Raw genomic sequence first — 21,792 nt, 5'->3', positions numbered from 1 at the left:
CGTGACCCCACAGACACTGTAGTTTTGATAGGGATTCAAAAGAAGAACTACAATTCTCAGATTTCCCACTTCCTGGTTGGATTTTTCTCAGGTTTTTGTCTGCCATATGAGTTCTATTATACTCACAGACATCGTTCAAACAGTTTTAGAAACTTCAGAGTGTTTTCTATCCAAATCTACTAATAATATGCAAATATTTGACTCTGGGCCCGAGTATTAGGCAGTTTACTCTGGGCACACTTTTCATCCGAAAATGAAAATACTGCCCCCTATACCTTAAAAAGTTAATTAGACATACTATGCTGTTTTTACTTAAAGAATTGTCTATTATGTTATGTTAGTATTTTTACTGATACAAGCTTGTCGTGTGACTTAGTCATAAGTCTGGGAGTACAGATAAAAGCTCTTTGGGGAACGACTGCAGTATGTGACATTCTGTTTTAACAATGTACAGGAATTCAGATGTGTGGAAACATGCAGGAAGGAACAGACAACGCTGGCAACAGCACGGACCCTCCTGAGATGGCCCGCAGCCCGGACCCTCCTGAGACGGCCCGCAGCCTGGACCCTTCTGAGACGGCCCGCAGCCCAGAGTCTCCAGCGACATCCCGCAGCCCGGAGACTCCAGCGATGGCCCGCAGCCCGGAGTCTCCAGCGACGGCCCGCAGCCCGGAGTCTCCAGCGACGGCCCGCAGCCTGGAACTTCCAGCGGCGGTCTGCAGCACAGAGCCTCCGGCGATGATCTACAGTCCGGTTCCTCCGAAGACGATCCACGGTCCGGTGGCAAAGAAGCAAAGGGATCAGCGGGCGGAGCGGGGGTTACGCCCCGAACCAGAGACGCCTCCTCTGTGGGAGGATCCGTGGGATGAGAAGGTTATGTGTACTGCACCAGAGCCGCCATAGACAATAGTTACCCACCCTACCCTCGCTTTTTTCTTTTTTTTTGGGGTGGGCGGGTTTGTTGTTGTTTTGTTTATGTGCGGTCGGAGTCCGCACATTTGGGGGGGGGGGGGGGTGCTGTCACGTCCTGACCATAGAAAGATGTTATTTTCTATGGAAGAGTAGGTCAGGGCGTGACAGGTTGTTTCTTCTTCTATGTTTTCTATTTCTATGTTGTCAGGGTCTAGTTTTGTATTTCTATGTTGGGGTTTTGTTTGGGATGATCTCCAATTAGAGGCAGCTGGTCCTCGTTGTCTCTAATTGGAGATCATACTTAAGTTGGGGTTTTTTCCACCTGGGTTTGTGGGAGATTATCTTTGAGTCAGTGTATGTTTCACCTCTGCGTCACGGTTTGTTGTTTTTTTGTTATTGAAGTTTATTTATATGTATTGCATAGTTTCACAGTGTAAATAAAATGTGGAACGACACACACGCTGCACTTTGGTCCGCTCCTCTTACGACAACCGTGACAACTATCTTAATCTGCATAGACCAAATTGTTTGAAAGAATCTGCAGCCTCTCTTCCTATAGAATTTCTCTGACATACTCTTACTTTAAACCCCCTTTTCAAAAATATCCATCAGGATATTTTATAGAAAAATATATTCTATTTTTCGGACTAAAAAGGATTATTGTGGAAAGACGCATCATGAAATAGAGAGAGTAATTCTCAACATGTCACATCAGAATATAGGACTACATTTTTGATGTTGGAATACACGTTAATCTGAGAATATATATATATATTCCCCTTCAGCACCTCTTAGCAAAACAAGTTTTAGAAAGACACTGTGCCAAAAACCAGCAGGTTTGCAAATTTGGGTGTTGCAGGAGGCGTTAAGTGAACGCCCATAGTTACCAATCCAGTTGTGTAATTTGAAAGGAAAGCATTGTCATTAGATGTAGCTCAACTAAAAACATTCAAGCATAACACTGTATAACTTCTGTGTTGATAAAATGCTGTTTATAGTACTGGAATTTAACAGGATTTTACACTTGCCTTATTCTGCTAAACAGGTTCTTTGTTGTCACACTGACACATGAAAGATTGAATGATTCAGGGCAGGCAATGCAAAATATGTTGTTTGCATTACCTGCCCTGAGGCATTGATTCTCTCATGTGTCCGTGTGACAACGAAGAACCTGTTAGTACAGTTTGTTCTCTTTCAGGTCATGTTTTGTGGCTGTGTGACATGGAAATGGCACAAGAATTAAAATGTTTTTATCAAAAGGTTGGCTTTCAGCATTCCATGTACCTCTTACGTCAGAGACATCTCTGAATCTAAAGCATATGTGGCATTGAAAGTATGACTCATGTCTTAAATACTGAGTTGATTCTAAATGAATGTGTATATATTAACGTACCGGTACTCTCTCTAGAGGGGATTCATGAAAAATACAAACCACACAATGTGGTTGCTTTAAAATTATTACAAGATTTGAAAAGGGTGGCATGCTGCTCATCGTTTTCAGCATTCTATGAAATGTATTGTGATTACCGGCTTGAATTTAATTTTGGACAGTTAAACGCAAGCCATTTCAATTCATGTATTGAAATTATTTTCAGATCCAATTAACAGATTGGAGTTTGTATATTGTGTTACTAAGCATACTGATAAACTGTGATTTTAGTTGAGAGTTAGCAAAAAAATAACATTTTTACAAAATAATATTAGGAGATTATAGTGTTAAATAGCCTTGGCTTTTTGCCCTTGGAACTTTGGGGAGTGGTAAGGACACGTCTACATTCTGCATATAAACAACTCGGCAGGCTAAAAGTTAAACTATTGCTATACAATTGTAACTCCAAAGCAGCCTAGCATATTACCACTTCATGAACATTGAATATACTTGATTCAAAATAGGTAAGTTGTTCATTTTAATCATTTATTTGCCATCAATGTACAATTTGTAAACATCTCTTCTGCATAATGATGGACATAAGGAAGTAAGCTGGTTGGTTACAGAAAGTCTTGGTTGTTTTATTAGACTATTTGGACAAGACGTTCAAGGTTTGCTCAAGGATGATATCTTGCAATGAGGCTTGACTGATTTAATACAACAATTTAGGCCTAAATGTTTTCGAATTGTTTTACAAGCACGCCTTACCAGCTTTTTTTGTTAAGTTCCTTAAATGTGCTGAGAATGTACCAAAGCCATCCACAATCCTTCAACATTCCCAGGGAAGGATGTTTGCAAAATAACCATAGGACAACAACACTCTCACCACGCTTTGTGGTTCTAACAACGTTTTGTGCAAGCTGAGAAGTCTGTATTGAGGACATCACATTTCAGGCTGAGAAGGTTGATCAGGTGATCACCTGTTTAATGTCGGCTAAAATATGAAAGGGAGAGGGGATTTTGTATTGGGACTTTATTTATAATTATATTTGTATTAATAAATAGTAACCCAACTGGGATACATTCACATTACCCACAGATCTAGCCTCAGATTACCATAACCCCAATACTGATCTGCCATCGATGATGAAAAACATCTCACCCTATCGGAAAATCTTCTGTCCAGTTACTAGGCTAACTGTTCCATGGGTCCACAGTCCCTCATTTGATTTGAAGAAAGTTAGCAAGGCATTTCACTGTACTTGTGCATGTGATGTTACAACTTGAAGCACATCCCGTAGTGTCCTGTTCTAGTCCTAGGCCCTACTGTATGTCTCATGCCCAGTTAGGCTCCAAGTCTCCAGCAGTTTGTGGCCTTAGTAGCAGTTGGCTATGAGTCTCCTGCCTTGTGAGGCCCTAGGCCTCCTGTCCTGCTAGGGTCTCACCCACCTGACTTGGTGTACCCACCATTTCCTGATCCGGTGGGCCTGCTGCCTTCAGGCATGTACACCTAAGCCGGTACCCTGCTGGCATCTATGCATGTTCACGAGAAATTACGCTGCTCCTCTAGTTTTATAGTCAGGTGCAACTTGACTGTCCTCCCTTTGCAGACACCTTTGATTATATCCCTTTTATTGTTCAGATTTCCATGGAAGGGCACATAGGCAGAACAGCAAAGATACAATGAGGGTGAAGTCCACCTCTAGTTAGTGTGTGTTTCTGTCGTGTTGAGAAGAGGATGCAAACCATTTTCTCAATGACCACTCCGTAGAGACAATGACAGAAAAGTGTGTGTCCTCTTTCACTTGGAACAGTTTAATAAATGTTTTGCTCATACTCTTTGACAAGCAAACCCACTCTAATTCTCTCTTTCCCTCTCCATCTTTCCACCTTTTCTACCTTGCCCTCCCTCCTTTCTAGAGTAAATCATAACCATGGAGACACTGAACGAAATTGATCATCTCCAATCGTCTGGCTTTGGTAGACCCCTACCCAGACACGGCCTTCAACTCCTTCACTGGTTCTCCAACGACTATGTCACATTCAACAACGACAGCGAGATGGTGACAGTGCGCAACCCTAAGAAGAAGGCGTTCGGCTTCCACCGCTTCTTCGACACCCAACTGCTTCCAGACCAGGAATTACCATGCTACCAAGTGGGCAATCTGAATGCCCCTGGTTCTGAGAACCTACCGCGTTATGTCCGCAAAAACCACACAGAACACAATGACGACAACAACATAGACCGGATCATCATCAGCCTCCAGTCAGACCGTGTATTGGACAGAATCTACGTGACCCAACATGATCATCACAGAGGTTCTTTTGACCCCCAGCGCACCTATCGCATCAGTAAGGGGTTGATCAGTATCATCCGTAATCTGGAGCTGGATGAGCTCCTGGAGCAGACTGGATACTCACTTCCTTGTCCTTCCTCCATGGCCACACTTAATGAAATGAGACACCTCCAGTCATCTGGCTTTGGTACACCCCGACCTAGACACGGTCTTCATCTCCTTTACTGGTTCGCCCACAACTACGTCAAATTCAACAAAATGGGTGAAATGTTGACAGTGTGCAACCCTGAGAAGAAGGTGTTTGGCTTCCACCAATTCTTTGACAAGATAGAGGAGCATGATGGCCAGTGTAACCAACTGCTACCAGACCATGGTTTACCATACTACGAAGTGGGCAATCTGAATGCCCCTGGGTCTAGGAACCTACCACGTTATGTCCGCAAAAACCACACAGGACACGATGACGACAGCAACATAGACCGGATCATCATCAGCATGCAGTCAGACCGTGTATTGGACAGAATCTACGTGACCCAACATGATCATCACAGAGGTGCTTTTGACCCCCAGCACACCTATCGCATCAGTAAGGGGTTGATCAGTATCATCCGTAATCTGGAGCTGGATGAACTCCTGGAGCAGACTGGATACTCTTAAGACTTTCCCCCCTGGCCAAGGGCATATAGACAGAGGCATCGTACACATAATTATTTTTTTAACCTAATTTCTTATGGTCAAAGTGAAATATTTATTTTCTTACAAATGTATACTAGGCATGGGTATGATATCATGTCTTCGATATTCCCCATCCATTATGTGTTGTAGGAAATTGTGAATGTTTTTATTTAGATAAAGGGCCTTGTTTTCAGATGTTTCACATCCTGCCACGTGTTTTGCTATTTTTCACCAACAATTTCACCTGCAATATGTATTGCCACAGTAGTCGGAACTAGGAAACTTTTATTATACATGTGCCGCGTTCAACCAATTAGCAAGTCAGAAATGTCAGAGTTTCCTAGGTCCGACTAGCACATGAACACGGCATGCGTGTGAAAGTGTGTGTGTGTTTGTTTCTAATAAAGGACATGATTAGTTAATTAGTTGTTTTTTATTTAAATGTTTAGTACAAAATGTTGAATGTATCAATAACATCAGTCTCACCACATCAACACTTTGAACAACAGCCTGTACTGTACTGTTTGACCATTATATCGTTATTCAAATCAAATAGAACTTTATTTACATAGAATAATGTTTTACAAAAGTAAATTAATCTCATCTAATAATCAAATGTCTCTGAAACCTGGGTCATTACAGCAATTAGGTGCCTTTTGAGTAGTGTAATATCATTTTACATTTTTCCTCTTCACCGCATACAAAACCAATCAGTCGATATAATCGAGAACAATCATCAGAAATCACGCGATATGAATCAGACAGTGGAGCGACGCCTGACCCACTAGTTAGTCAGAAGTTTCAAATCAACGTTTTATATGGTAATTCCCGAGTAAGCAAAAAGCCTCAACCATGGCTGTTATACACCCCGTAAACGTTGGTGGAGGCAATTACCATATTTATTGTGTAGTAACTAAAACTAGAAGATCTTCTGACGTCCTTTCCCTTCGTCAAAGGTACGTTATCACATTATTTTTTTAACTGTGATTTACAAAGCTAATCTACTGGATTATAAATGTTTTACCCCTGGATAGCCTGCTAATATGACCCATAGTAGGGGAGAACATTTATTGAGCACATTTTGATCTGAATATGTAATCAATTTAAAAGGATTTGCAATTTTGCATTAGCAGTCTTTTTTGGCCCAAATTTCCTGGGAACCATGTCATGGTGTCATTTCCTGTTTTCGGTGTTAGGCTGCTTCTAATTTCTTTGGCTGCGTCTCCTTTTTTTTGGGGGGGGGGGCTGCTTCTCCTGTCTCTGTCTTAAATCTCCATATTTTTCCCGAAGTGTGCAATTGCAAACTTTCTCGCATGGATTTAAACTCTCTCTAGCCAATGCTTACACCATTCTTATAAGCAGGAACCAATATCCAATGTGGGTACTTACAAAGACTAATTTCATATGATATGCCTACATTTAAAATGCATATGAAGGCGTGCTTTGGGGGCACTATGGGCAGAGCAAGATGTCATTGGGCCAAATGACCAAAAAAGTCTGAGAACCACTGGACTAGGCAAGTGTAACCCTCTCACCAGGCTCGAATATGACTCTCACAATATTAACTTATGCAGAGTCTCTCAGCAGCATGTTAAGCTTCCCAAGCAATTGTCTCCCGGTGTCACTCGATGCTTGGCTAATCTCTAGGCTGGCAAATACCTCCATGACGAGACGATAGCTTCAGGCTTTACTAAGTTTAAACAAAATTATAACTCTTTTATAAAATAAAATATGTATTTCCCTTCATGTCTTAGTAGGTATGGGTTTTGTTCTAGTTCTGTCGTCTTCTTTTATAATTTTTCTTTACCAACAGTCCTGAGGTAAAACGTCCATCCTTTCATCAACGTCTTTTTCCCTCTCTTTTTTCCCAGGCCTCCCGTTAACCAGGTCAACTCCCATTGGCCACAACTTATTAACAAACGACCTTATTGGTCAAAACTTAAACTTAAAAGTAAACCAGACTATTCACTTATACATTAAATAAATATTTCTTCAAAAGCATAATGCATTAACAACATTACAGTTTAGGAGCAATTCAATCATCTTTTAAATATATAACCAATTAATTATAACAAATAAACTCAATACCTGGTTAAAACAAGGGTATTACACAAGTAATAGATGGTGCATTATAACAATTCCAACAATAATCATCCATTTGCCAAGATGCCAAAATGTTCCTGTCCCATGCTTGTTGAAGCCCAAAGATGTGTCATCGCCTGTCTCTGGAGGCATTTCAGACTACCGTAATTTCCGGACTATAAGCCGCAACTTTTTTCCCAGGCTTTGAACGTCGCAGCTTAAACAATAAAGCGGCTAATATATGGATTTTTCCCGCTTTCAAATTTTTCTCCAAAAAAACACATTCTGTGACGTGCTCAGATTTTGGCCGGCATGAAGCTTTCATTAGACCAATGAAATTGCCGAACGGGTTAAGGTCAAAGAACTATTTTTGTTTACTGTTTAGATTAAATCGAGCGCTCTCAAACTTCCCATCATTCTGATTACGGTAGTCATTTTGTCACCCTGATTCCTGGGGGTACAACAAAGTATTTGCAGCCACTCGACATCAGTGTAAATCGTGCATTTAAGGTGGCGCTCCGTGTTCAGCAGGAGGCTTGGATGACAAGTAGGGAGAAATCCTTCACTAAAACGGGCCGCATGCGAAGAGCAACTTATGGTCAAGTCTGCCAGTGGGTCCTGACAGCGTGGAGCATTGTCAAAAAATCCACTATCATCAACGGGTTTCGAAAGGCTGGAATGCTGCGTGTTGAAGAGGGCTCAGCGGGGGATTTGCCTCCGGATGAAAGTGACGAGAGCGACAATGAAAACGATCCAATATCGGATGAAGCAATTCAGAGGCTATTCAACTCCGACACCGAAGGAGATGGTTTCAGTGCAGGAGACAGGAGAAGGAAGATGGTGACCAATGACTTTCTTGGTAGGCTACTGTTTACTGCTAATTTTGTATTTTTTGTTACAAGCCGTGTTTCGTTAAAGCCTATTTATTTTTGTTACGAGCCGTGTTTCGTTAAAGCCTATTTATTTTTGTTACAAGCCGTGTTTCGTTAAAGCCTGTGTAAAGTTAATTTGTTTCAATGTACCGGTAGGCACCTATGGCTTATATTCAGCTGCGCTTAATAGTCCGGAAATTACGGTACTTAATGTCCATGCGAAGCACATCTTCCTACCCGTCTTTAGATTCCCTATAAGAAAATATTTGAGTGTAAGCAAAGTAACTCCACTAGTCATGCATTATGATACAGTAGATAATCATGTGTCCTATATATCAGATCATTTAAATGTAATTAATAGTATATCTTCATTTAGAATAAACAAACTTAGTTGTCATTGTCTTGTTTTTCTTTACAGATGCCATCTTTCAGATGAAAAATAGCCACGTTGGTTTACAGAGACCTGACTAGAGGCGTGATAGCACGTACACCCTTGCCATCAACTTGGATCGGTGAGAAAGTTGCTCTGTTCAGTTCTGTTCAACTTCATTTAACCAGGATAGTCCACTCAGTAACAATTGTCACTACTCTCTAGGGAGCAGAGCCGGTTCCCTCTGCAGCAGAAGTTGTGCCCAGTTGTAGTGACGCACCTCTTCCACCAGTATAAAAATAGTTTTGGAGGAGGCTGAGCTGCTATGTCGCTGTGGGGGATTGTGGCTCAGATAAATATTTCTGTGTCACATGTGCTGTGAGAACAAACAGCACCCTTAACATTGTCCACCAGTTGGAGTTATGGAAGGTAATGTATTTTATGTTATGTCAACAAACCTGTCAACTTCTGGCTAAAAACAAATGCTTCCCAGTCAAAAATGTTGATCATGTAGATACAGTTCAGTTTCTATAAACGTTAGAGTTCCCTGCAGCGGTAAGGTAAGTGTGGCAAAATAAGACATCTGGCTCTTTTACCATCTTGTAAACTGTATCAGAGCATCAAGTGTAGCAGCACCATGCTCAGAGACAGTTTCTCCCTCCAAGCCATACGACTGTTGATGAAAACTGAATTGGCTCTTTGCTGCTATGGCAACTACTGTACTGTATTGTACTTAGTATACTGTAGTTATCTACAGTTGAAGTCAGAAGTGTACATACACCTTTGCCAAATAAAATTAAACTCAGTTTTTCACAATTCCTGACAATTAATCAGAGAAAAAATTCCCTGTCTTAGGTCATTTAGGATCACCACTTTATTTTAAGAATGTGAAATGTCAGAATAATAGTAGAGAGAATGAAATTATTTCAGCTTTTATTTATATTATCACATTCCCAGTGGGTCAGAAGTTTACATACACTCAATTAGTATTTGGTAGCATTGCCTTTAAATTGTTTAACTTGGGTCAAACATTTCGGGTAGCCTGTCACAAGCTTCCCACAATAGGTTGGATGAATTTTGTCCCATTCCTCCTGACAGAGCTGGTGTAACTGAGTCAGGTTTGTAGGCCTTCTTGCTCACACACGCTTTTCAGTTCTGCCCACAAATTTTCTATGGGATTGAGGTCAGGGCTTTGTGATGGCCACTCTAATACCTTGACTTTGTTGTCCTTAAGCCATTTTGCCAAAACTTTGGAAGTATGCTTGGGGTTATTGTCCATTTGGAAGACCCATTCGCAACCAAGCTTTAACTTCCTGACTGATGTCTTGAAATGTTGCTTCAATATATCCATATAATTTTCTTTCCTCATGATGTCATCTATTTTGTGAAGTGCATCAGTCCCTTCTGCAGCAAATCACCCCCACAACATGATGCTGCCACCCCCATGCTCCCTCTTTTTTCTCCTAACATAACGATGGTCATTATACCAAACAGCATCTTCACAAGGTCCTTTGCTGTTGTTCTGGGATTGATTTGCACTTTTCGCACCAAAGTACGTTCATCTCTAGGAGACAGAACGCGTCACCTTCCTGAGCGGTATGACGGCTATATGGTCCCATGGTGTTTATACGTGCGTACTATTGTTTGTACAGATGAACGTGGTACCTTCAGGCATTTGGAAATTGCTCCCAAGGATGAACCAGACTTGTAGAGGTCTACAACTTTTTTTTTACTGAGGTCTTTGATGATTTCCTTTGATTTTCCCATGATATCAAGCAAAGAGGCACTGTGTTTGAAGGTAGGCCTTGAAATACATTCACAGGGACACCTCCAATTGACTCAAATGATGTCAATTAACCTATCAGAAGCTTCTAAATCCATGACATAATTTTCTGGAATTTTCCAAGCTCTTTAAAGGCACAGTCAATTTAGTGTATGTAAACTTCTGACCCACTGGAATTGTGATACATTGAATTATAAGTGAAATAATCTGTCTGTAAACAATTGTTGGAAAAACTACTTGTGCATGCACAAAGTAGATGTCCTAACTGACTTGCCAAAACTATAGTTTGTTAACAAGAAATTTGTGGAGTGGTTGAATAATGAGTTTTAATGACTCCAACCTAAGTGTATGTAAACTTCCGACTGCAACTGTAGATGTTCCATTTGTCCAGGTGGGAAAGGGCAGTGTGGAGTGCAATAGAGACTGCGTCATCTGTGGATCTGTTGGGACGGTATGCAAATTGGAGTGGGTCTTCCCTGTGGCTCAGTTGGTAGAGCATGGTGTGTGCAACGCCAGGGTTGTGGGTTCGATTCCCACGGGGGGCCAGTACAAAAAAAATAAAACATTTAAATGCATGAAATGAAATGTATGCATTCACTACTGTAAGTTGCTCTGGATAAGAGCGTCTGCCCAAATGACGTAAATGTCTAGGGTTTCTGGGATAATGGTGTTGATGTGAGCCATGACAAGCCTTTCAAAGCACTTCATGGCTACAGACGTGAGTGCTACGGGTCGGTAGTAATTTAGACAGGTTACCTCAGTGTTATTGGGCACTATGGTGGTCTGCTTAAAACATGTTGGTATTACAGACTCGGATGGGGAGGGGTTGAAAATGCCAGTGAAGACACTTGCTAGTTGGTCAGCGCATGCTCGCAGTACACGTCCTGGTAATCCGTCTGGCCCTGCGGCCTTGTGAATGTTGACCTGTCTAAAGATCTTACATCAGATGCAGAGAGCGTGATCACACAGTCTTCCGGAACAGCTGGTCCTCTCATGCATTTTTCAGTGTTATTTGCCTCGAAGCGAGCATAGAAGTAATTTAGCTCACCTGGTAGGCTTGTGTTACTGGGCAGCTCTCGGCTGTGCTTCCCTTTGTAGTCTGTAATGGTTTGCATGCCCTGCATCCAACGAGCATCAGAGCCGGTGTAGTAGGACTCGATCTTAGTCCTGTATTGATGCTTTGCCTGTTTGATGGTTCGTCGGAGGGCATAGCGGAATTTCTTATAAGCTTACGGGTTAGAGTCCCACAGTTATACTTACGGGTTAGAGTTCTGTGTCCAAGTCTGATCATCTCTTGGCTCTGCATAGCTACTTCTTGTTACTTTATTCTCTTATCACCACCTCCCGCTGTCACCTGACCTTTTCCACTACATATCCCAGAAACATGAGTTCCCCCCCCCCCCCTGCTTAATCTATTCTACATGAAGTCTTCTGACCTATGTGCCAACACTTCACGCAGCATAATCCACTCTACACTCAAATGGATTTTGCCATCCTAACTGGTTAGTTTTCTGTTGAGATGCTTTCATACTGTTATATTTTCACTTATATATTTGCATAATATTTTCTAGGACTGACATGATGTCCCCGTCAATCACCAATGATAGGAACGCTTAGTTGACTACTCAGCCTGAAAGTAAATAGATTTTTTAGGATGTTGTCTCCATCATATTTGTCGCATTGTAGTCGGGCTAGTCAATACAGGTTTTAAACCTTTTAACATAAATGTTCACGCTTCAGCCTGGAGAAAAGTTTGAAGGTCATGGAGAAGAGAAACCAGATTGAACACGGGTCTCTTCAACACTGCGCAGCAATTCTGGAAAGTCTGCAGACTAAGAAGACTCACTGTCTGCTGCCACAATTCATAGGCTTGTCCTAGAGCGCTTTTTCAATTGTGGCCTGGTCAGAAAGTATACAGGTACTGCAGCCAATTCAGTGTTGTTGAACACTGCATCACACCCTAACATATCACTGCTGTTGTTATCTAAGTCTTATTCATCCAGGTGCTTTGAACTATATGAACCATTTCTATTAAACTTCAAGATTTTCATTTCCATTTCTTAAAATAGTTTTTCAGATGGACAAACCATTGCTGTGCGGCTCTCCAGAAAAATCAAGCGGACATCGGAGAGAATAAAACAGCAGATCAACGCCTAAAATGGCCTTCCCTGTGGTTCAGTTGGTAGAGCATGGTGTTTGCAACGCATGGTGTTTGCAACGCCAGGGTTGTGGGTTTGATTCCCACGGAGGGCCAGTATGTGTGGGCAAAGCAGTGTGCAGTGATGCTGCGTAACATGTGCTTTAGGGTATTGGAGGAGAGACCTTATACAGGCAGACCTAGACAATGGCCTTTTGTATTGCCAGCGAAAGCTGGGGCTTTTTGAAGAGGCCCTTGCTTCTCTTGGGCAGTGTGAGGCCGATTCAACACTCTTTCACCTGGGTGCCTCTGTGCTGCTCCCAGAGAAAATGCAGAACATATTAAAGCTCCAGCAAGCATTTTCAAAGTTGGCTGGTGATTGTTCGGTCAGCACAGATGTAGAGAAGGACAGTGATTCGGAGGACAGTGATTCAGAAGATGAAAGTGGTTGCGGAATTAATGTCTGTGTGTGCGTGTGAGTTCTCTAGGGACAAACTATACACTGAGTATGCAAAAATTAGGAACACCTTCCTATTATTGAGTTGCACCCCCCCTTTTGCCCTCAGAACAGCCTCAATTTGTCAGGGCATGGACCTGTACCCCCGCACATTAAATCGGTACCGGTACCCCCTGTATATAGCCTCGTTATTGTTATTTTATTGTGTTACTTTTTTTACTCTACTTTATTCAATAAATATTTTCTTAACTCTATTTTCTTTAAAACTGCATTGTTGGTTAAGGCCTTGTCAGTAAGCACCTGTTGTATTCGACTCGTGACAAAAACAATTTGATTTGATTTGACTTGACTCTACAATATGTCGAAAGCGTTCCATATGGATGCTGGCCCATGTTGACTCCAATGCTTCCCACAGTTGTGTCAAGTTGGCTGGATGGCCTTTGGGTGGTGAACCATTTCTCCATATAGCCGAATGGCTTGATCCGTTTCAAGCATGGTTTCAAGCCATTCGGTTAATAGCTTTTAGTACCCTATCATAATAATACAAGCCATACCAACTTTTAAAGGTTTCATTTACAACCTCTGGGGTGTAACGTGTTAGGCAAAGTGGTATAGGACAGTCTGACATGAAATATAAACCCTGACCTTAACTCTAACTTGAGTTCACTGTCGGCAGCCATTTCCAGTGTGAAATGCTCAGTCTGAAGCCAATCGGCTATGGGTTTCAGAGCCCTATCATAATAATGCAAGTCATACCAACCTTTAAAGGGTTTATTTACAGCCTCTGGGGTATAACGTGTTGGGCAAAGTGGTATAGGACCGCCTGACCCATATGATGTGGATCATTGTCATGCTATTTGATATACTGTACAAGCGTCAGTAAAAATAACTCCATGGTAGCAATAAATCTTTTAAAAGGTAGTTTATAAATGTGAAGAATGTGTTTTGGGTCCATACCGGTAAGTTAACCAACCTTATGTAAATTAGCCACAAGAGGATTATCTTTTGAATAACTGGTCAGTGCATAGCACTTTCCATTCAGCTTCATGCAACTTTGATGTAAGGCTTGTTGTAGTGACAACTTCTTTGCGTCACTCCCAACCAGTGCTGTTCATTGTTGCTTATCCAATGTTCACTAGATCTATCAATGTAATTACACCCAACACAGTGTTGAATATTTTTTTTTATTAAAAAACAAATAGTTGTGGCTAAGTAATAATGGAGTTCATTGCAACTGCATGGATGTTGTAACGGCTGTCTGAGGAAGAAGTGGACCAAAATGCGGCGGAGTTAGGGTTCGTCATATTTAATTAAACGAACACTATGCAATTTACAAAACAACAAAACTGACAGCCAACACAGTCCTGTCAGGTGCAACCATAATGACAAGAACAATTACCCACGAAACACAAAGGAAACGTAGGCAACTTATGTGTGACTCCCAATCAACCACAACCCTCTACAGCTGTGCCTGATTGGAAGTCACACGGCCAAAATCAATGAAACAATAAAAAACACACTCCCTTCTGCCACATCCTGACCAAACTACACCCTCAACTGGTCAGGACGTGACAGATGTCTGTGTATGTCTGTAAGAAAAGAAATACGGAGACACAATTACAAAGTGATGTAATAAAGTATGTTCTTCATAATCAAAGACAAAATACAGGTTAACTTGTTGGCTACATTCAAAATTCTGTCAAACAGACGTGTTTTTAATATAGTGTCTGCACTGAAACACCTCATTCATTACATAGTGTGGTAAATGCCTTTCCACACATTTACCCAATTTCTAATTCTGAACGGACTCTTTCTATGCCAGCAAAGATTCTGGTCATTGACTACAATTACTGTTTTATCTTTTACTCTTTAATCATGCAGTACACATTTGCTGTGCAAAGTCAGGCGCTGTTGTTTATCTGGAATAGTCACACCCTGATCTGTTTCACCTGTCTTTGTGTTTGTCTCCAACCCCCTCCAGGTGTTGCCCATCTTCCTAATTATCTCAAGTGTATTTATACCTGTGTTCTCGGTTTGTCTGTTGCCAGTTCGTCTTGTCTTGCCAGCGTGTTTTCTTGGCTCCCTGCTTTCTCAAGTTCTGTTCTCTAGTTTCCCGGTTCTGACCATTCTGCCTGTCCTGACCCTGAGCCTGCCTGCCGTTCTGTACCTGCCTGACTCTGCCCGTTTATGAACCTCTGCCTGTCCTGACCCTGAACCTGCCTGCTCTTTTGTATCTTATTGACTCTGCCATGGATTATGGACCTCTGCCTGCCCCCAGTTTGGGTCAATAAACATCTGTGACTCCAGCTGTCTGCATCTAGGTCTTATCCTGAGTTCTGTTAGGAATTGAGTATTGAACTAAGCCAAGCATCATTCATAAGATAAAAAACATACATACTGTAGCTACATAACATACAATTACACTGAGTTCACAAACATTAAGGACACCTTCCTAATATTGACTTGCACCCCCCCCCCCCTCCCTCCTTTTGCCCTCAGAACAGACTCAATTCGTCAGGGCATGGACTATACAAGGTGTTGAAAAGCGTTCCACAGGGATGCTGGCCCATGTTGACACCAATGCTTCCCACAGTTCTGTCAAGTTGGATGGATGGCCTTTGGGTGGTGGACCATTCTTGATACACACGGGAAACTGTTGAGTGTGAAAAACCCAGCAGCATTGCAGTTATTGACACAAACCGGTCAGCTCCAGCCTCAGCCCAACCTCCTTACTCAGCCCAACCTCCAGCTCCAGCCTCAGCCCAACCTCCAGCTCCAGCCTCAGCCCAACCTCCTGCCTCAGCCCAACCTCCAGCTCCAGCCTCAGCCCAACCTCCAGCCTCAGCTCCAGCCTCAGCCCAACCTCCAGCTCCAGCCTCAGCTCCAGCCTCAGCCCAACCTCCAGTTAAAGGCCCAGGCCCAGCACCAACTACAGGCCCTGTTCCAGCTCCAGCTCCACTCCCAGCTCCAGCTCCACTCCCATCTCCAGCTCTAGGCCCAGCACCACCCCCAGCTGCAAACAGATATTCTAAAATCAAAAATGTGCTCAATATTCTCATAATCAGAGGACACATTGACCTAGAAAAAAAACAATAACAAGTGGTGGATGGCCATATATAGTAAAGCCCACCGTTGCCCTTTAGTGAGAGCAGTGGCCACAATGGGTATCTGTTCAAAGGGAATGTCCTGATTGTCTAAAGTAATGGGTCAAGTCACTGCCTGTACTGTATGTACGTGTCCATGTGTTCATCTCAATGACCAAGACATTACAATTCTGCATTGAAACAGTGTAGAGAGCATGCATTGAATCTTACTTATTGGAAACTTGATTCCATGGCCTGCCTTCAAAATGGAAGATAGTTGGTCCATGCCATAGCAGGAGGGTTTTTTCAACTCTAACGCACCTGGCATACCCTCTACTTCAATGACCACCTTCTTGGCAGCCACAGCTATATATGGAATTCCGCCCTGTCCACCTGCTTCATCTAAACAGAAACAGAAATAAGGCTTTAGTGAAGGAAGATCAAGTGTACACATTATTCCAAGCTTCTACCAGTGATCCAGAAATCTGCTTACTTGAATATCGACAATGTAAACCAAAAAGGCACAGCTACCACATTTGTTTTTATAAATCAAATGTCAGCCCTTGTATCCAGAACTCTGTCTGTCAATTTTAGTGGTTACATTTTTTAAGCTTGCTTAAAAAAGCGGAGCAGGACCGTTATTTAATTGTTGAATCACAGATATACGGTACATTTTAATAGTTATTTCAAATAAAATGGTACATGCTTTACTTCTGGTTGAATAAGGCTTGTACTCCTTGCACTCTAGCCTTGTCAAACCCCTTTGACTGTGAAGCTGCAGGTTTGCCTAGGGGTAACAATAAAAGAGGCCCAGTGCTGTATGAGTGTGTTTAAAGGCATTATAGATGTACAGATGTAGGAACTTAATTTGAGTCAGTTTGCTACAGCAGGAAAATAATCCTGCAGTAACAGGAAATGTGATATGTGGATTATAATACAGTGACATTTTTGTCGGGTTTGATAAATTTATTGCAAGGTAAAATCAAGTCTGACATTTCTAAGTGGAAATTACAAACTTCAGAAGCTTTTTCAAACCTCAAATACACTGCAAGTTAAAATTGTCCTGCATTGCAGAAATGTTGTCCTGTAACAGGGTGATCAAATTGAGATCCTACATCTGTATGCTTGAGGTTAAGTGTTAACAAAGTTATTTTTTAAATATGTGTACCAGAAAAGTGTACAGAAAAGTTTGCGATCAGATCCTTGCCCTCAAAAAATTCCTTTCCCCTCCCAGATGAGGCTGTGCTGACTGGTATGGGGTCCTCGGGGATGTGGACAAGGAATGCTGTGTTGACCCCCATACCCTCCAACTCGATAAACTAGCAAAACATTATGTAGAAATAGCCAAGATAAATAATAAATGAAAGTAGATGTTAAAAAAAAAGAGAATACCTAAAAATGTTTATAGGAAATGTCAAATCTAACTCCAACTATCAAATCCAAATCCATTACTTTTAAGTAAAAGTTTCCAAATTTCATGATTTACTGTTGATTTCAGCCGTCTTTAATTATCTTTGACTTTTAAAGCCTTCATGTTCCCCTTCAACTCCTAACCTCCTGCCTGTAGCTTGTCAGCCTCCTCAAAGGAATGGGCTTTTTTTGGCAGGTGGTAATGCCTGCCATTTGCCCTGTGTACCTGCCATAACTCCTGACATACAACAGAAAACATGACAATATCAGTGACATTGCTTTATCTATCCATTCTATCAAGGCATTACTACAACAAAACATTTCCTTGTTGAAACAAAGTAGAAATATGTGTCAGATGGAGTCAGTATTTGTTGTAAGACCCATAAAGTTCTGAACAGGAACCCCTCTGATCGTTCAACTAAATATAATAATAATTAACCTACATCAAAGACACATCCATTTAGAAATGGATACAGTCCACAATACTTGAATCCCCGCCTTGCTCTTGTAATTGCAAACAGGTAATTACAGCGAAACCTGCCAAAACCTTTAGCTTAAGGAGGTCACTCATAGACAGGTTGTAAGCTGACACATTACGTTTGCAGAGCTTCGTTTTTTGTTGAGGGACAGCTTGACTCTGGGCAAGATTTCTTCTTTCATTCCCTAACCAATTCTAGAGGAAACAATAACAAGACGGCGCAATAGTAAAGACTACTGCATCACATTTTCAAATCAGAGTAATTGCACATAATAATTTATTAAAAGAGTAGACACAAAAATATTTCTCCACCAACTCAGCGTTTTATCATGCAGATGATTGAAAAAGGGGCCCTTATATATTATGAATTATCTGTAATGTGTCTCAACCAGAGGGGCAGTGAGGGGTGTTTTGAATCTGGGTTTTACCTGGCAATATGAAACTAGAGGCAAAACACAAATAGCTACTGGAAAAAGTTATAATAACATAAGAATCACAACAGCAGAGGATAGGATCCAGGAAGTCATAACCCTCTGATAGCTAGCCAAGAGGAAGGGTAGGGAGTGCTTTGGGACCCGGTGAGGGAATCCAATAGCCCAACAACAATGGATGAATAAATACTTAATTGTTCCATAGCTGCATTTGTTTGGGAGTAATGGCACACATGTAACACATCACAGAACATTCAACACTTCACTTAAACACAACATAAATATCACAGGACATACTTCACAAGACAAGGTCAGACAGACAAATAGATTGAGGTATACTGTAGGTCGTGAATTACGGTTTAGTCTTCCTGGATTTAGGAACCTGATGCTGGTTGATATGAATGACTTGTGTGCCCTGTTTGTTCTACGTAGTGGGGTTTTGAACCTTCGACTGACAGAAACTGTTACTGGTCAGGTACTGGTCGTCTAGTGGGTGTGTCTTAGTAAAATGTTCGGATTTATGGATGGTTCTTGATTTGTAGAGTGATGGGATGCTTTGAGACTGCCGAACCACACCACCCAAGGAAGCAAAAGGTTAAGATGCTTTCAATGAATGTCTTACATAAAAGGTGAATCATCAGTAAGTCCCTAAGAAGTTTCCAAATGGGTCCTAAGCCAAATGTTTTGCCCAGAACCAAGGGATATTATAAAAAGACAAAAAAACGTTCTTATGTTCACAGAATACAAAACAGAACATTACTGACCCTCACCTCCACCACACTCTCCGACAGTCCAGTTCTAGGAAAACCTCTCCTGGTTATTCCCTGGTCAAATAATATTTTGAGGCGACTTGAATCGCAAGAGATAACAATATAGAACAGCCAGGAAAATAACCTCAAAGTAAAAAAAACGAAAGAGCTGATCATGAACTTCAGGAGACAGCAGAGGGAACACACCCCCATCTATATCGACGGGACCGCAGTGGAGAAGATGAAAAGCTGAAAGTTCCTCGGAGTACACATCACTGACAATCTGAAATGGTCAACCAACACAGACAATGTGGTGAAGAAGGCGCAACAGCGCAACCCTCACAAACTTTTACAGATGCACCATTGAGAGCATCCTGTCAAGCTGTATCACCGCCTGGTATGGCAACTGCACCGCCCGCAATCACAGGGCTCTCCAAAGGGTGGTGCGGTCTGCCCAACGCATAACCGGGGCACACTGCCCGCCCTCCAGGACACTTACAGAACCCGATGTTACAGGAAGGCCAAAAAGATCATTAAGGACATCAACCACACGAGCCACGGCCTGTTCACTCCACTATCATCCAGGAGAGGTCAGTACAGGTGCATCAAAAGTGGGACCGAGAGACAGAAAAGGAGCTTCTATCTCAAGGCCATCAGACTGTTAAACAGCCATCACTAACACAGAGAGTGTCACACCCTGATCTGTTTCACCTGTCCTTGTGATTGTCTCCACCCCCTCCAAGTGTCGCTTATTTTCCCCGGTGTATTTATCCCTGTGTTTCCTGTCTGTCTGTGCCAGTTCGTCTTGTATGTTCAAGTCAACCAAGGTGTTTTTCCCCGTGCTCCTACTTTTATATTCTCTTCTACTAGTCCTCCCGGTTTTGACCTTTGCCTGTTTTCTGGATTCCATTCTGCCTGCCCTTACCTCGAGCCTGCCTGCCATTCTGTACCTCTGGATCTCTGAACTGGTTTTGACCTTTTGCCTGTCCACGACCATTCTCTTGCCTACCCCTTTTGGATTGTTAATAAACATCTTGGACTCTAACCATCTGTCTCCTGTGTTTGCATCTGGGTCTCGCCTTATGCCCTTATAGATAAGTATAGATTATTATAGATAAGCAATCACTAACACGGAGAGGCTGCTACCTACATACAAACTTGAAATCATTGGCCAATTTAATAAATTGATCACTAGTCACTTTAATAATGCCACTTTAATAATGTTTACATGTCTTGCAATACTCATCTCATATGTATTGTTAGGTTCTTATTTTTCAGAGTAAATGACTCATGGACACTAGAGAAGCTTAACTTAACATTAGGGTAGGGGGCACTATGAAAAGCATGCCCAAAGTAAACTGCCTGCTACTCAGGCCCAGAAGCTAGGATATGCATATAATTGGTAGATTTGGATAGAAAACACTTTAAAGTTTCCAAAACTGTTAAAATAATGTCTGTGATTATAACAGAACTGATATGGCAGGCGAAAACCTGAGAAAATCCATCCAGGAAGTGGGATTTGTTTTATTTTTGTAGTTTTCTATTGAATGCCATTACAGTATCCATTGACGTAGGACTCAAATTGCACTTCCTATGGCTTCCACTAGATGTCAACAGTCTTTAGAAATTGTTTCAGGCTTGTATTCTGAAAAATGAGGGAGTAAGACCACTTTGAATGAGTGGACCATTCAGTGTCCCTGAGGGTTTTCAAGCGCACGACCGAGAGCACGCCTTTCTTGTTTTCCTTTTATATTGATGAAGCTTTTGTCCGGTTGAAATGTTATTGATTATTAAGACTAAAAACAACCTGAGGATTGATTATAAACATCGTTTGACATGTTTCTACGAACTATACTGATACTTTTCAGATTTTGTGTCTGTCTGTTGTGACTGCCTTTGAGCCTGTGGATTACTGAACAAAACGCGCAAACAAAATGGGGATTTTGGATATAAAGAGGGACTTTATCGAACATTTATTGAGTAAATGGGAGTCTTGTGAGTGCAACCATACGAAGATCATCAAAGGTAAGTGATTAATTTTATCACTATTTCTGACTTGTTTAACTTCTATACTTGGCTGGTAACTGTTTCTAATGATTTGTCTGCTGGGCGCTGTTCTCAGATAATCGCATGGTATGCTTTCACCGTAAAGCCTTTTTGAAATCTGACACCAGGGTTGGCTTAACAAGAAGTTCATCTTTAAACCGATGTATAACACTTGTATGTTTTATGAATTTTTATAATGAGTATTTCTGTTTTTGAATTTGGCACTCTGCAATTTCACAGGATGTTGGCCAGGTGGGACGCTACCGTCCCACACCCCCTAGAGAGGTTTACCAAGTTTAATCTTTCCCAAAGGTTCTGTACAGCTGAAATCAGACAGCAAAACATTTCAGACATCAGTTATATACATCCTACCTAAGACACTCCCTCTCTCCATCCTTAGTTTATGCCCAAGAGAAGAAGGTAACCAGATACTAACCCTGATTACTCCCATAAGGGGAACTGACCTCACCATTCAGCTCCTGACCTCAACCCCTCCTTCACCTAATCCACAGATATCCATCTGTCTTCCCTATATCAACACATCGCTTTCCCATCCTCCATCAAACACATTCCAAAGCCTGGGTTGCTACAGATTTTTTCTATTCAAGGCTTCGTCTCTGTCATTTATTTCATATCTCAAT

The 21,792-nt window shown here is 41.7% G+C and overlaps 1 protein-coding gene across 1 annotated transcript; it reads left to right on the top strand.

The window, feature by feature from the left end:
* The first annotated feature begins 2,662 nt into the window (after positions 1 to 2,662).
* LOC106602550 (uncharacterized) lies at positions 2,663 to 5,675 on the top strand. Its single transcript, XM_014195234.2, has 2 exons — positions 2,663 to 2,805; positions 4,202 to 5,675. The coding sequence occupies exon 2, from the start codon at positions 4,216 to 4,218 to the stop codon at positions 5,233 to 5,235; it is 1,020 nt and encodes a 339-aa protein (XP_014050709.1). The 5' UTR covers positions 2,663 to 2,805; positions 4,202 to 4,215; the 3' UTR covers positions 5,236 to 5,675.
* The last annotated feature ends 16,117 nt before the right edge of the window (positions 5,676 to 21,792 follow it).

This window comes from Salmo salar, chromosome 04 (genome assembly GCF_965601325.2).
Source record: "Salmo salar chromosome 04, fSalSal1, whole genome shotgun sequence".
Lineage (NCBI taxonomy): Eukaryota > Metazoa > Chordata > Actinopteri > Salmoniformes > Salmonidae > Salmo > Salmo salar.
This window is presented reverse-complemented; position numbering and strand designations above follow the sequence as displayed.